The sequence below is a fragment of the Drosophila elegans genome, unplaced genomic scaffold (genome assembly GCF_018152505.1).
Source record: "Drosophila elegans isolate 14027-0461.03 unplaced genomic scaffold, ASM1815250v1 contig_476, whole genome shotgun sequence".
NCBI lineage: Eukaryota > Metazoa > Arthropoda > Insecta > Diptera > Drosophilidae > Drosophila > Drosophila elegans.
Genome location: NW_024545863.1, coordinates 19536810 through 19552661, shown reverse-complemented (window position 1 = coordinate 19552661; position 15852 = coordinate 19536810). Strand labels below are relative to the sequence as shown.

The following is a 15852-nucleotide window of genomic DNA, read 5'->3' as shown; positions in this document are numbered from 1 at the left end:
TTTTGATACTCTTTCACAGACTATTATAAATTGGTAAATTTAAAATTACAATTTGATCGGACATTTAAAATAACAAAAATAAGGTATCTAGAAACTATTTGCTCACATTATTTATACAATTTATATTATTAAAATAATAAATAAAAGTAAAACTGGCTTAAGTAAATAAGTAAACTTGTAACCTAAAGATTTTTCCACTGCCATATTTTTGAACATTTTTTTTGATCTACGTAATGTTGCACACAAGTTAAAGTTTCAGGATTACTCATCAGATTCCAATTCAGCTTGCTTCTTAGCAAACTAAAGCTTAAGGATCATCGGTAAAGGGTATATTATTATCGGTTGTTAAAATGCAAAGTCTGCCGACTAAGGGCAAGGCTTGGAGTTGGGAGCCTGGGGCTTGGGTCTCTGGGAACGACTTGCTCTGGCGGCTTTCAAGCCTCATTTGCCTATCAAAATGATATAATACGCACTCATGACGTCGATTGCCGTATGTACGTGTTTCCTGTTGCGCCTTCGACGCTGTCGTTGCAGTTTCTGTTTATTTTTTATTTTTTTGGTTTTTGTGTGCAAAAGTGCCGTCGATGGGGCGTGGCTGGAATCAAATGGAGTGCACTTTACCGCTGGTGACAAAGCTGACTGGGGAGTGTTTTTCTTTCTGTGCTTTTTCGGACGCCTGCAAGTGCGTTTTCGAGCTGCACCCAGCGCGGCAATATACCGACTTTTACGACTTTCCCAATTGCCCGACCTATGCAGACGCATTTATAATATAAAAGTTTTACTTCATTATTACTCACAATGGCGGTGGACAGTTTCTGGAGAGGTTTTTAATGCCGCCTTAAGTGGCTTTTTATTAAACATCGCGGGATTTAATTGATTTGTAATAGATTCGACTTTTTATATTAAATGCCAAAGGTGTGTGCCATGTGAGTGTGTCATGTTAACGGAAATCCAAGGCTCCGCGCCATGCATAATTCATGGAAGTTTCCCATTCGGAACAATATAGAAAAAGTAACACAAAAAGTTATGTACACGCCCTAAGCAGCTAAGGCAAATGTTTTTACATATAAATTTCCCTTTTTGTCAATAATTCATTTATTTTCTTGTTGTTGATTTATCAACTGTCTTAAAAATGCATTTAATTACATTTAATTGATTTCACTGAATTTGAAAGTAATTGCCCGTGCAAAAAATGATTCAGATACTTGAGACTCATTCTCTGAAATGTAATTCAATTTTCTGGCATTTAAGTCTTATCGCTGGCATCGGCAAACACGTATATCTCGTGAGCATTTAAAAACAGGAAATGACGAGGATCTGAGCTGGCTCTCAGTTCTCGTTGACCTTCGTTGACTTTGCGGGCCCAAAGGGCCCAAAGCAATTTTGTAAAAAAAAAAATGTGTGGATGCTACAGAAATCTTGTTTCGAAAGTGATCTGCTTTAAAATTTTATAAATTAAGAACAAGTCTGCTTTTTAATGACTGCGTCTCTTTATTTAAACAAAGGAACTCTACAAAAACCATATTAAAGATTTTCCTGGGAAAAATAAATGGAATAAAAAGTTTTAAAATGTATAAAACGGAAAGTCCCTTAAAGATATAAGACAATCTTAAATCAAAAACTTAAATATTCTTAGTGACTACTAGAAATATTGTTCATGAGTATTTTAATTTGAAAAGTGAATGGTATGTTTTTATAGTCAGTGGCCCGTTTGAAATCATTTTATGATCTCACAGCTGGGAGCTTACTGTTACCCAAAAAGAACCCTGGTTGCAATCAATTAATAGGCTATTAACTAGCGTAATGAGTGTGAGCCTAGCCCAGTCCGATATTTCCCACAATGTGTATATGCAACATTTCCGCCCCGGCGACAATGCGACTTAGCTGCCAAAGCTGATTAAGCGGGTGAGCTGCAGAAACTTACCATTTCCTGCCGCAAAGGCGGCGATGCGCTCCCTAACCGAACGTCTGGGCTCGTCATGAGCTGCAATGTGGCTGCTGTTGCTGTTGCAGCTGTTCGGCAGCAACACATGTGTTGCTGTTGCCGATGCCGTTGCCGTTGAGTCATGGCTAGGACTTCGCTTCACCATTGTCGTTTTGATCACAGTCTTAAGGCGGCTGGGCGTGGTCGGACGAGCTGCAATGCGGGGCTTAGGTGTTGCTGTTGCTGGTGTGTCTGGTGTTGCTGTTGCTGTTGCTAGTGTTGCCGCTGTCAATGTTGCTTTATCGATGCACAGCACTTCTGTGGCAGCACCCACAAACTCTTCTGATGTTGTTGCTGTTGCTGTTGCTGGCAGCCCACACTCGCTAGTTGATGTTGTTGCTGTTGCTGTTGCCGCCGTAGCCGTTGCCGTTTCTGTTGCTGTCGTAATTGTCATTTTATTCTGCGACGACTTCGGTGAATCAATTTTCGAGTTGCTATTACTATTGCTATTGCTATTCGTTTGGGGCTCGGCGGTGTTGGGTAATTTACAATAATTACAGTGCGGCTTGTTGTTGTTGTCGTAGCTTAGTGTATTTTCCTTATTGCTATGTTGCTGTTGCTGTTGCTGCAGTTGTTGGTGTTGTTGCTGTTGCAAGCTATTGCTTAGTCTTTGGGTTGGTTGTCGCTGCTGCTGCTGTTGCTGCTGGTGTTGCTGTTGCTCATTGCCACTTTGCGGGCTCTTTGTGACAGCGCAAGTTTTAGTTGCTGCTGCTGCTGCTAGATTGTTGCTGCTGTTGCTGTTGCCTTTGTTGTCCTGCCGCCATTGTTCGGCCAGATTTCGTTGATTCATTAATATCAGCGCCACATTTCCGTCGTCTCGTGGTCCAGCAGCGATATCATTGGCCTCATCATCCGCTTTATCGCCGCCACAGTCGTAGTCGTAGTTGCAATCGTCGTAATCGCTGTGGCAATCTTGGCGTCGCCGCGACACATCATCAATATAGCTGAAATCGCTATCGACGAATATATTTCTGGCATGCAGCGTGTTCACCGTCGACTTGTTGTTGCTCTTCGTTTGCTTGAGATTGTAGCGCCTTCGCTGCGGGCAGCAGCACAATTTCACGATGGATCGATGGAGTGCTGGCGGCGATGTTGGCGATAATGTCGGCCGATTCGGCGTCGCCGGCGTAGCAATGTCAGCCCATTTCTCGATCAATGCCAGCTCGCGAGCATTGGACATTGTCGTATGGCCATGCAGGGTGATTCTGAAAGGGCATAGGGAGGGTAGACGTTTAATTAATCAACGGAATTGACAAACCTAATAGACCATAATTGTTTGTTTGAGTAATACACAGAATTTGAAGCACTAAAGGCATATTTGTAGCTTCTTGTTTCTTTTCTAAGTCCAAAAACCTATATAATATTTTAATGACATCAATAATTCTTAATTCTTTAAAAATAACGCAAGTCTATATACTCCACAAAAGCAATAGATATTAAATACAACCCGAATAAAATTTAATTTAATTTCTTTTCAATTTACCAAGTAAAAAAATAGCAAATATTAAAACATCATAAAAACTTTTAGCTTCAGATGAATATTTCGAATTCATGTGAAAACAGCACGTAAATAAACAGTGCCATCTTAAGACCAATCGATTTTTTTCTCCTAGAATTTTTAAGCAAGTCTGTGACACACCTGCATTCGATATAAACAATAAACGATGCGTTTCTGCAAGTGAATCCGAAAGGAAACCATAAATTAATTACACACAAAAACAAAAATCAATTAACCACATTTCTCAACGCGTCTCAGCTTTTCACCAAAACGTTTCCTCATTCCTGGCGCGGAATGGAGTGGATTGGAGCTCCGTTGAAAGCCAATTCGCTGCGCACATCACAGCCGACTCTTGGCCAGCGACGCCATCTGTGCGTCATGGCAGCCACATCCACATCCACATTCATATACCCAGCCAAAAGCCAAAGCCACAACGTGTTTTAATTGCCAGCCGCTTTTTGCGCAACACTTTCCACGGGCACCACTTCTAAGTGACCGCCAAAATGTTGAGCTGCTGTTTTGCCGGCAGAAAGCCGGCTGTCGATGCATGATTAACTGCCCGTGCAGACCAGCAAGCTGAGAGCTAAAAGCCGAAAACTACAACCTGCCAGCCGCGAACTGCATTTAATTGCATTCGCAATACTTGGCCGCAGGACACTCGACAGCAGGTAGCCGAAATCTTGCAGATCTCACAGATCCCGGAGAGCCCAAATGCCGTTTGCCGCCCACCGAAGTGCAGCTAGCCAATCGTTGATTAATTTGTTGTGGCAGCAAGCACACATAGACAAATTATACGCAAAAGAATTCCGCCAGAGAACTAAAGTACATAGATGCTTACGAAATTTTACCGTATGGTAAACCGATTAGGTTTCTTCCAAAGATAAAAATGAGCTCTTTAAATTACTAACCAAAATGAACTTTTCTTTTAGGCTGTTTTAGTTTGTAGATGATTTTAATGCCAGTAATGTCTATTCAACAAATTATATAGACATTCATTCATTTTACTTATTTGAATAAGCAATTTTTAAAGCTATCTGTGAAGCTCAAAGTACGAACCAAACTTATTTATTTTCTTTATAGAATCATTTTTAATTTTTTAAAAGTATTTTTTGGTGAAGTTTTCTGATTAACCTTTTAAGACTTTGATGGCTAAAATAATCATATAGCAAATTAGAAATAAATGAAATACATAAACCTAAAATTCTACATTTTTGGAATATAAGTCAATGGAATACTTGTTATTTTTCAATCCTATTATCTTTCTTACCTATATTATTTTCCTGTGGAAAAAAAGCCGCGAGGTACTTGCTTAAGTTATTTATAATTAACATTTTCTTAAAAATGTATTTTCTTTCCGTGAGCCTGCGGAAAAGGCATTTGCATATGGGCTGGTTGCGAACTCGACTAACTGCTACCTTTTTGGCCAGTGGGGCTTGACCTTTTGAGCTGGCCCCGGCTAAAAGCTTTTCGCCGTGAAAGTTTGCCTCGGAAATTCCTTTCCTTTCACCACATTGCCGCAAAAGTGTTGCGCCTTTGAAGGGGGGCGTGGCCAGGCCTGTCAAACGTTTGACAAATTAATTTCAATTGTTTAGTGCACACACACGCCGCTTATCTTTCACTTTATCTATTGTTGCGCCAGAGTGAAAATAAATTAACAATAAATAATTTTAATTATTTCATGAAGATGTCAAATTACACACGCCCTCGCCAAAAAGCCAAGGCTTGCCAGTTGCTTTTTTTTTGTTTTGGTTTTGGTTTTGTTAGCCTGGGACCGCGAAGCGGCTTGATCTTTGCCACTTACGGACGGCTTTTGTGGCGGCTTGTGGCACAGCTGCGCGCTCTTTGTATTTATGATTATTTTCCATTTTATTTTATTTATTAAATTTTGTGTGTTTGCCAAAGCCCCGGGCCGCGGGCACTTTTCGGGCAGCTCTAATAGGATTTGTTGCCAAATCGTAGGAGCTGTCCGCTTTGCTGACGACCGACGTCATACAATTAAGCCCCCAAACGGGTCAGGCCCCTAGTTAAATTTCTCCCACTGATCAGTCCTATTTTTGTTGCACAGAAAAAGTTTTACTTTAATGCATATAAATACTTCGCGTGCATTGCTTTAAGTCAATTTTATGGTTTTTACCTATTTGTCATTTAACTATTTTAAATATCCATACTTTTTTCTGCGTGTCATATTCATCCATAAAAATTACAAGAGAAGCTGCCAGCAGCTGGGCTACCACCGATTTGTCAAACATTTTTGGGCCAGAAAATCAGTGGGATGTGTTGCATTAGGGGTAAATCACAAGGCCTGAAGATCAGGTGTAGCTTTGCTGGGAAATACTCTTTATCTTGGGACGAGCTGGCCAGGGTGTTTGCGTTGTGACATTCGGATTAGTCTGATAGCCCCTTGATCTCAACTTTTGTGTGCATCCTTATCTTCCAGCTAATATACCCCTACAGCAGTAATCCGGGGCATATAAAAAACGATCGTAAAACGACGAACGACATCGGAAAACATAAATTAAAATATGCCACAGCGATGACTCTGGCTGCTGCCCCTTTTTTCCCATCTGTGTTATAAATCCGAATGCGGTATGGATATAAACCATGCTTTATTTGTGTTATTGTGATTTATGGGATTGCTCTTGCCCATGCCGTGCTCTTTTGGAGTACGAAATTAATATTGAAAAGCTACTAAATCCAGACTTACGCATAAATTAAAAGTTAAGTAGGTAGGCTGTGCCCGACTATTTCTGTAATCCAACACAACAAAGAAAGAAAAACTGTTGAAAAATGGAAACAAAACAGCTTACAATTCGCGGCTTCTGAGGCGATTTTCTCGCATGCTTGACTCGTGATTTATGGGCATCAACAACCAGTGAATAAACACAACATTTTTGCACATTTTTGCATTGCATTTTAATGCACATTTGACATCGTAAATATTTGCCAATGCATTAACCAGCCCCGATTTAAATGTATATAAATAAATCCATATGCGCATGCGTGGCACGTAGCTGGTTCGATTGGGTTTTATTTATGAAGTCTAGACTCCCGATTTGGCGTACTTATAATTAGCATTCGGCCAAATCGCGCTATATATAGTGCCGCATAACGGTAGCGCGGGTTCTATGAACCGGCGATTATGTGGTACTATACTGCCCGCTGGCGACTGTCAGCTTAGCTAATTGAGGCCCGGCCGAGGCTTTATGTCAGCCAGTCCGTCACTTTAGCAGGGGCCAGCGATCCGGCGAGCTATCGATCAATCAGTCAATCAATAAGTCAATCATATGCACGGGCAATCGGCAGTGCATACAAATTGCCGCAATTGTCTATGGCATGGCTTCTCATAAGTGCAGTTTGCCCCTGGAGTGGGAAAGTTTCGCTTTTCGTCGCCCGATTGCTGAGAAATAACATATTCGATGGATTTAAATACGCATTCGTTTTGATGCCCAGATCGGAGGAAAGTTTTTGTTGGCCCAGGGCCAGGCAATCAAGGCGACATTAGCGCTCTGCCGATGGCTTTTCCAACCGAAGATAGAGATGCACTGCGCAAAAATAGGCAATAATTTATTTTACACACTTTTTTCTTAATGTTTCAATAAGCCTTTTTAAATAACTTTGACAAATGGTTAATTATATTTAATTCAGAAAAATTTCAATGATATAACACACTTTTCTTTAATTTCTTTTAAATAAATATTAAAGAAATATGTATTTAACTATGACTTTTTGGTGAACAAATTATATATATATTAATTTTTAAATAAATTATAATTATATCGAACTGTATTTTCTCCTTGGACTTAATTTTTAAGGCAGAATTAAAACGTGGTTCCAAGATTAAAAAATCAATATTACGTTGATGGTATTATTTTTTTATTTGTGCACCTAAAGCTAGAGCTGAAAAGTTAGTGCCAACCGGTCAGCCCGATTGCCTCGTACGATGTCTATTAATGTTGCCCATTAACCTTTTAACCCTCGATTGCCAGGCTGCGTGGTAATGACTCTCTTTCTCCGCTTTGTCTCCCGACTGTTTGCTCTCTTCACGCAAAAATGCGCAGAAGCTAAACGCTTTTTTCGGTATTTTTTTGTGGCTTACCACTTGGCCAATTTATTATTGGATGGTGCGCACTGCTTCCAAACGAATTTGTTGCCAATTTGTTGCGCCACGAAGTTTGTCGTTTGTTCGCCTCGTCCAATTAATTTCCGCGTTTCCCAAACAAACTTGGCAATTAATTTCTGCAGTTTGCATTTCTTCAACCTTGTTGGCCTGACCTTTTGGCTCAAGTGATTCACGCCAACGCCACACGTCAGCTTTGGCTTTGGCTTTGGCATCGGTTTCAGTTTTGGCCTAACGAGAATGGCCGGCATCCTTTTTTCCCCTCTTTTTCGCTCTAAGTCGGCAATTAATCAAAGCGCCTTTGGCCACGACGGACAAATCCTTTTGTATGCACTCGCATTCGCTCGTATATGGCTAACGACTGACATCGCAAATGGCTAAAATGACAGCGGGCCGTGGTCGCGTCATGAGTCAGCCGATGGGCAACGGTAACATAAACATGGCCAATGCGTTTGCATCTTGCCTCTTTTTGGGCGGCATCTCCCACTCCGAGTTTCCACCACAACCCCACTAACCCGGCTGACTGACAGACTCCGCTGACAGGCGATGCCAAAGGCCACAAACGCAGACTGGAGTGAAGTGAAGGCTTTTTATTGAAATTAACTTGGTTGCCTATTTGTGTATTCCGCTGAGTGCATAATAAGTTTGTCAAAAATTAAATTAACAAGATGGGAAAAATTTGGTAAACAAGATCCTTGCTGACACAACCCAATGGATCTTACCTTTTTAAAAGTACAATACAATATGAACGTTAATCAGCTGCAAACCTCCTTTTTTCTTAATTCGTTACACTCTTCTCTTATTTATTTTAAGTAAAATTATTGAATTCAATAGCGGATTGGTCACTGACGAATAAATAACAATTTTTCATTACAAAAAAAAAAAAACAGTAACCCACTTGTTGTTCTTATACTTTATTTTTTAGCGTGTGCAAACGTAACAATATCCGAAGTTGTCAAAAACTGCGTAATCGTTATTGTAGCCCATCGATAAGCGGACATTAGCTGCTTGCACACACACCACAGACACAAACAGGATTTGAGGGCAAAGTGCACTTAAAGCCAACTCCAGTGGCGTCGCGTGTCCTGTATGGCAATGCAGATTGCGCATACGCCCCGTAATGTCCGCCATTAGCAACGCCATTTGGAACAGCACGGCCATCGTCGGCTTCAATTTTGCCAAACATGTTTGATTTATTTTCCATCTATGTACAAAATGATGCATTTTTCATTTATATTTTTCTTGACTCTTATCGAATTGGCAATTTAAAAATCTAATTCACCTGGCAGTTTAGGCTCGCTTGATTTTCAAAACCCGAAATGCGCCCGGCAGCGTTTTTATTTCTCGATTCGAGTTCCAGTTTCAGGGACAAGGACAAGGACGCCTTGTGCAAACACTCGACTTGGCAAAATGTTTGCCCCAGCAATAATTGGCGGCATTATTGACGCTTTCCGATAGCCACTCAATGCGATTAGTCTACGATCGTGTGTGCTTGCCCCACCTGCAGCTGTTTCGATTGAACTTCAAATCAAAATTTCAATTGTTGGTTGGCCGTGCGTGGTCGGGGTCTCTTTTGGCAAAGGCCAAGTTAATGAAAATATCATTACAGTTTAGCCCAGAGCGTAACAATAAGCGAGCGAGTAAAAAGCGGGGCTTGGCTGGTTTATTGACACATGAAATATGATCGCTTCTTGTTATAGGGTGTGTGTGTGTGTTCGCTGTGGGATTTTGGTTTCCTTTTTCTTCAGCTGTTAAGTCTGAGGTGCGTGCCAAGCGGGCATTATTCAAGCAGCGCTCAGCGAGTCAAAAAGCTTTGCGCGTGCGCGTCAAAAATGTCCATGTTCCCTTCTCTCCGGCTCAGACTCTTGGCTAAGATTAAGCGAAAAAGTGCGCAATCTTTGCACACAACTCTGAGCGGCAAACTGCTGTCAATTTGACAAATGCGCCGGGCTCAGTGATTGTGACAGTTTTAGCGAACCCGTAATTAAGCATGCGCGCACATGCATAAATAGCATAAATATTAAGCAAAAACAAAGCAATTCACCCAAATGCACTCCTCTTGGCTGCCAGCAGGATGACAAATTGCCCATGTGTTGCGGCGTTGGAATTTGCTTATCGCGTTTGCGCGTTTGGTAATTAAAATAATGCACAAAAAGGTGTCAAGGACTTTCGACGCCAGTTGAATTTTAAAGAGTGGGCTTCTGGCAACGCCAAACAGCAGGTGCTGGCACGTTCAAGACGAGCTTGCGGGCTGCCACGTTGCGTATGCGCAATGTTTTCGGCGAAAAAGGTGATTTAAACGCATAAATAAGATGGTTGTGGTAGATAAAAGTAACTGTTTTGGCATCTCAAGCATACCTACATCAACATTATGTTTACAATTTGGATTGACTGAATTTCTATTTTCTATTTATCTTCGCTATTTATAACATATATTTAATTATATTCTTTCGGGCTGCCAACCTTGTATTGATATCGTTCTCTCATTAACAGTATACGTAATTTCTGCTAACCCGCAATTAGCCAACTGACAATTATTTTCAAGCCTTGTCGCCAAAATGATCTTGTTAGTATAACAGTAATGAACCAAACGGAGCCCAGCCCTGTCCGAGTGGCTCACTCACAATAAATGTCAACATTTTGGCACGTTCAGCTGGATTCCTATTTGTATACTATATATATATTCATACTCACACCACCGGGCACGTATCTAAGCACGCGATCTGCACCGCAAAAGGCAAAACGGTTCAACATATTTGCATAATTTACCTGCAAAGAAACAACAGACACATAAATTATTTTTTTTGCTGGGAAAAAGGTAAGCGCTTTTTAAAACAAATCGTATGGTAATAATATTTAAAGTGCAGGCCACACCTTTTGCAATAAATTGTAAACATTTTGCCGTCGCACACATAATAATTAAATGCACTAAAAAATGAATTAAATGCGCTCCGATGAACTGCCACGAGATGCGGAATCGAAAACGAAATCGAAAGACGTCTGCACTGCCGGCAACTTCATTGATAAATAAACGGGAAAAATGCTTTTCCCCCGAATCCGAAACATAAGAAAAAAAATCAAAATCCAAAAACCCACCCGAAAAAACTGAAAAATATGTACGCCCTATGGCGGGGCAGCTTGGTGCACGATATGCTTCCTGCACAATATGCAACAATTTGTTGCACGTCCGGATGTTTACAACAAAATAAACATATCGCGCGTGCATTCAATTCACATCAATATCAATAGCAATATCAAAATCAGATTCAAATTTGAATTTGAATTCGCATTTGACTTGCATACAACTCGCTACATTTCTGTTTACTCTGGCTGCGCTTTGAACGCTTTGATCAAAGTCGCCAGTGGATTTATTATACAATCATTGGCAGACCCGGCCATAATTGGGCGCAATCAATCAGCCGGTGATTGGTGATCCGATCGATTGAACCCGATGAGCCGCTAATCTTCCAGTTGACCCATATCCAGCATCCAGCATCGAATGCCCCAGAGCATCTTATGAAGTGCCGGAGTGCAGGTGAATGCACCCGCTTTATTTTGTTTACTAATGATCGCCACAATGCAGTACCGCTAACTGCACTTACCCAGTGCTCCGATCTGTTTGAAGAGCCGTAATTGTTCTCTAAATTATTGGTTGGGCGGCTGGTCGAGGGCTTGTCGCCAGTGATATGTCTGTCCACTTGTGGCTTTTTGTATCTGTCTGCGGCTCTCGGGTCGTCATAATGAGGTGCCAAACGTAAATATGAACAAGAGATTTTTCCACATGCCCGACACATTTTCGTGCTCCCCCTTTTGACAGCGACAAATGTTGGGTTCTTTAACGAGATTTTGGAAATCTCAATCTCCCAAGGTGCTCACTACACTGCAAAAAATAAAATCACAAGAAAAATCGTCCTAAATGCAGTTGCCAATCAAGCCTAAAGAATGCTTTTCAGCATTTTTACCTAAGTTGGAAAAACTTTATGTGGAATAGTGAAGTCTAAAAATGTAAATGTAATACCAGCACTGATCAAAAAACGAAATAGTAAAAATAAATATTTAATTTTAATGATTTAGTATTAAAATATTTTAGTTAATGTGAAAGTTATTAGAATAAAAATTGTTGCTGTCCATTGAATTCCATTTTGTTTAATCTTAATAGTTTTTATAAAAATTCAATTTTTTACTACGATTTTTTCACCAGAAAAAACATTTTCGATGGAAATATAGAGACCATCAAATTTTAGAACAAAAGTATTATCATATCAGATAACTTTTCTCTAGGTGTGGTAGATCTTTATTTTCACTAGTAATTCGTTGCCATGTAAACCCCTGTGTTCCCGTAATGAGCCGCCTAGGTAATGCAATGTGGTTAACCCTTTGAGGCCGTAACTCATTTTCGTTTCCACCGCCCAAGAAAAAAAACAGCTGCTGGAGCCATTGAGGCTTCCAATTGTTTGGACATAGTTGCCCCCAAAAGAACAAAAAAAGAAAAATGAAAAACGAAACTGAAACAATTTACAATAAATATGGGATGGGAAAAACATTTGGCATGACTTAAAATCGGGGACGCCTCAGAGCTCCCAAAACCCAATTTGTTCATTTCATTTGATCTTTTTCTGATCGAAATTTTTTGTTGGTTTTGGGCAAAAGCACAGTCCGCTGATAGAATTGTAACAACTGTCGCGGCATAAATAAAGCTATTATGATTTATGCCGACCAGACGATTACGAAACTCGTTAGAATGTAGCAGCCACGGGCCAATGGATCGAAGACAGAGGACTGTGGAGTATTTGCATGTCTAGCGCCAATAATTCTAAGGCGTGCGCTCCGATGATATTCCAAGTGGTTGGCGGCACCGCTGCCACTCTGCACCACCTCTGCACTCTGCACCACCTCTGCTCTCTGCACCACCGCGCTGCAGCACCGCTCAGATTTCGACGTTTGATATGGCGTGAGGCTATATTGGCAATCTTCTGTGGCTGATTGTGAATGTGCGTGGAATTGTAAATATCTGCGATTGCCTTTGCAATTGCAATTAAAAGAAAGCAGGCATTGGGGTGGATCTTGGGGGGAGGAGGGGGGGTTTCTTCTCTCGAGAGGACACACTTATAGTACGTATCTGTATCTCCTTCAGCCAGCTGCAAATGCAATCTGCGAGCATGGCTTTTGTGTATGTAAGCGGCACTTTTTATAAGCATCGCTTATCAAGCTGCAACGCCTTGTAGTTGCTGTTGTAACTGCAGCGGTTGTTGCTGTTGTCATTGCAGATGCAATAGTCGATTGGCAAAAGGCAGCACGCAAAAAATACAAAATATAAAGAAGAAGTGCTGATTTGAGGACCGAAGCTTAGAATACCCTTTTATTTCGCCTTTGTTTAGCTTAAGAAAATTAAGAAAGGATTTAAAGTCGATAGGAATATTTTAAGTTGCTTATTCGTTTGCTTTAGCCCTGTCAGACTGGTTTTAATGATTTAAATGCGTGCTATGGCAGAGCACATTTCTTAACTCACTAGATTTTCAATTGATAGACTCAATTTTGTAAATAAAAGTTTTGCTTAGATTATTTCAAGCTTCAGACCAAAGTACAGATACCTTTCGTTAGGCTGTGCAGAAAAACAACGCACGCCCAGGCCCAGCAAGTGAAAATCAGAGTGAGTCATGGAGTTGTAGACTCTGACGAGGATGGCGTACGAGAACGGCCCACAGACAAAAGCCTCATTAGGCGGGGTCTACAGCGATGGTCTTCGGAACTGGGGGCCTGGAAACCTGGGTCTAGGGAGTTGGAACTTGGGACTTCAGACCGCGGCCTGCGATCGTTTCAATTTCAGTTTCAGCGTTGGCGTTGAAAGCGCGTCGAGCACTCCTCTTTAACTACATAGTTACAGTCATTGCAGGATCCGCACGATCATCATTATGGTCATCATCATGTTGCGCCCATAAAGCGAATTATGCCATTTGCGTAAATTATTGTCAAGTGGCCCAGGCACACTAAATCATAGAGATGCCATGCTCCTGATGGCCCGATACTGGAGTTGTTTTTCACGCCAATCAAATGGTTATGGCTCTCTTGCTCCTTCGCGCAGTGAAGTGAAATCAAGAGTTCAGCGGAGGTGACCCACAAAATGTGGTTAACGATATCTGAAATTCATATTTATTTTTGCCATGGCCTATTAAAATATACAACTTTATAACTTGTTCCACTTTTTGCGTGTTTCATGTTCTCGGGATGAAGCAGCAGCAGCAGCAGCAGCGGATCCGAACTTTCTTATTAAGAATTATATATGCAGCCATAATGAAAAGCCATAAAAAATGATACTTATAAGAGGAGCTCGTGGCCCCTCTCCCTATTGCACATTTGCCATATGCATACGGAGCTCTGCACAAGAATTTGACCCAGAAATGGAAGTTGCAGTTGCAGTAACGCGGAAGTGCTTTTTTTTACAACGTTTTACTGCCGAATGCTGCAGCTTGTGATGCCGATGGTGATGCTGAGATGTTGCTGCCTTTCAGCGGGTATAAATAAATTTAATGACTCAATTTGTAATGAGAAATGTGGGCTGTTTGTTTGCTCAGATCCCCCGAAGATTGCACTCGTAAGCTCCACTTGCCGAGTTTTGCCATAATTCTGCTTAAATTGAACGCATCGCTGCTGTGTTGGTTTTAATCAAAGATCCATTCAGCAAAGACCATTCGGCTCCACTTAAATTTAAATAAATTACATAATTTAACGTTTCTTTGCACCCAAAACGAGAGTTCTTTGTTCTTGCTGGAAATAATACCCAAAAAAATATGCAAATTCATTTCGATTCCTTGGCGTTGACATCACCCTTAAAAACAGGTTCATAAATTGCGTAGCATTAATTTCGAATCCGCCCTCGCTGAGGTTTTATTAAACTTTTTCGGTAGGTACAGCAAAAACCACTTGATGGCAAATTGTAATACAAACACAGGCCAAATTCTTGTACTTTTAAAAGCGAAAATTGTACAAAAATTTATGACAAGAGTGTCAATAGGCCGTAGCACATAAATGCTGTTAATTAACATTTATTGTTTGCCGATACTACACAATACGATAAAAATAGCTAAGAAAACAACAAAAGGGGTCTTTCTGGCCATAAAACGGCATTCAATTTGCTGGCCATAAAATTTTATTAAGGTTTGTATATTTTTTCGCATTTTTTTTTGCTTGCTATTGAAATTGGAACTCGAGCAAGTTAGTCGTGGGCGATTTGCCAAGAGCTATGCTAGGCATTAAATAATTGTTATACAAAATGCAAAATGGAAACAAAGGAGTTTCAATCGCTGATACGGAATGTGAGGAATCTATTTTTCTTTGAACTGATAAGTGGAGCGACTTTGTCTGCTCTAATCAGCAAAATGAAGACTGGCGACTGGTAATTAACCCAGTGCATTTTTGACCGCTGCCCGCCGTTGAGTGCACACAAATTTGTATTTTTATGGCTTACAGAACAATTTAAAGGGCTGGCACTGACAAACCAAATTGATATGATTGGGGCAATGGATGGTTATGGGATGGGGATGGGCCAGACTCCATTTCTGCCTTTGTCTTGTAAACAAACTAATTAAAACTGACACTGACGGCGGATGACAATTTACGCAGCTGTCTGGGAAAAAGGGAGTGCTAAGCTGGCTTTCCTCCCTTTTTCTTGCATTTTGCTCAATTGAAATGTTGCACGCACAATTGCCCAGACTCCGTTTACAGCACATCAAAGATGCGACAGTCAAATGAAAGTTGTGGTTAAAATGGAAACAAAAATGGAAATGCAATTCAGGCAATTATTATTTAAATTAGCGGCAACAAATTGGCAAATGAGGCATTGGCAGAATGATGCCAACAGCTGTTGCTGGCTACACATGTTGGCCACATTTTCCAGCCAGAAAATGAAGATAAAGAAAAACCTCCAAATAAGGCGTAGAAAAACCAGCAGCCAAATTATGAGTCTAACGTGGCAAATGCAAAAATGCCAACAATTTGTGTACACACACACCTATATGCTAAAATAGTGATGCTGATGGTGCGGTGGTGGTGCTGTGTACTGTTTTGTGGTGCGGTGGTTCGGTGGTGCTGCTGACAACGACGACAGTCAGTCTGGCAAGACATGCGAAACGTGGGCAAATAATTATACATGGATATACCAAACCAGATAGATGTGGTTGCTGTTTTTTTTGTGTTCCAGCGATCTGGCTGCCATTGTAATTGTTGTCTATTTGTCGTTTGCTTTTAGCGTAAATG

At 40.8% G+C, this 15852-nt stretch overlaps 1 protein-coding gene across 2 annotated transcripts in view; it reads right to left on the bottom strand.

Annotated features, from left to right (window-relative positions):
• LOC108139165 (stAR-related lipid transfer protein 13) overlaps window positions 1–15852 on the bottom strand; it is a 97107-nt gene that overhangs the window by 42844 nt on the left and 38411 nt on the right. Inside the window, exons 1-2 of one of the 2 annotated variants that reach the window (XM_041709070.1) lie at window positions 10294–10368; window positions 1925–3189 (exon numbers count right to left, since the gene is read on the bottom strand). In XM_041709070.1, coding sequence (XP_041565004.1) covers window positions 1925–3164 — 1240 coding nt within the window. In that variant the 5' untranslated portion in view covers window positions 3165–3189; window positions 10294–10368. Of the gene's footprint in view, window positions 1–1924; window positions 3190–10293; window positions 10369–15852 lie in introns of those variants that run through there. The other variant, XM_041709069.1, reaches the window with a different exon arrangement.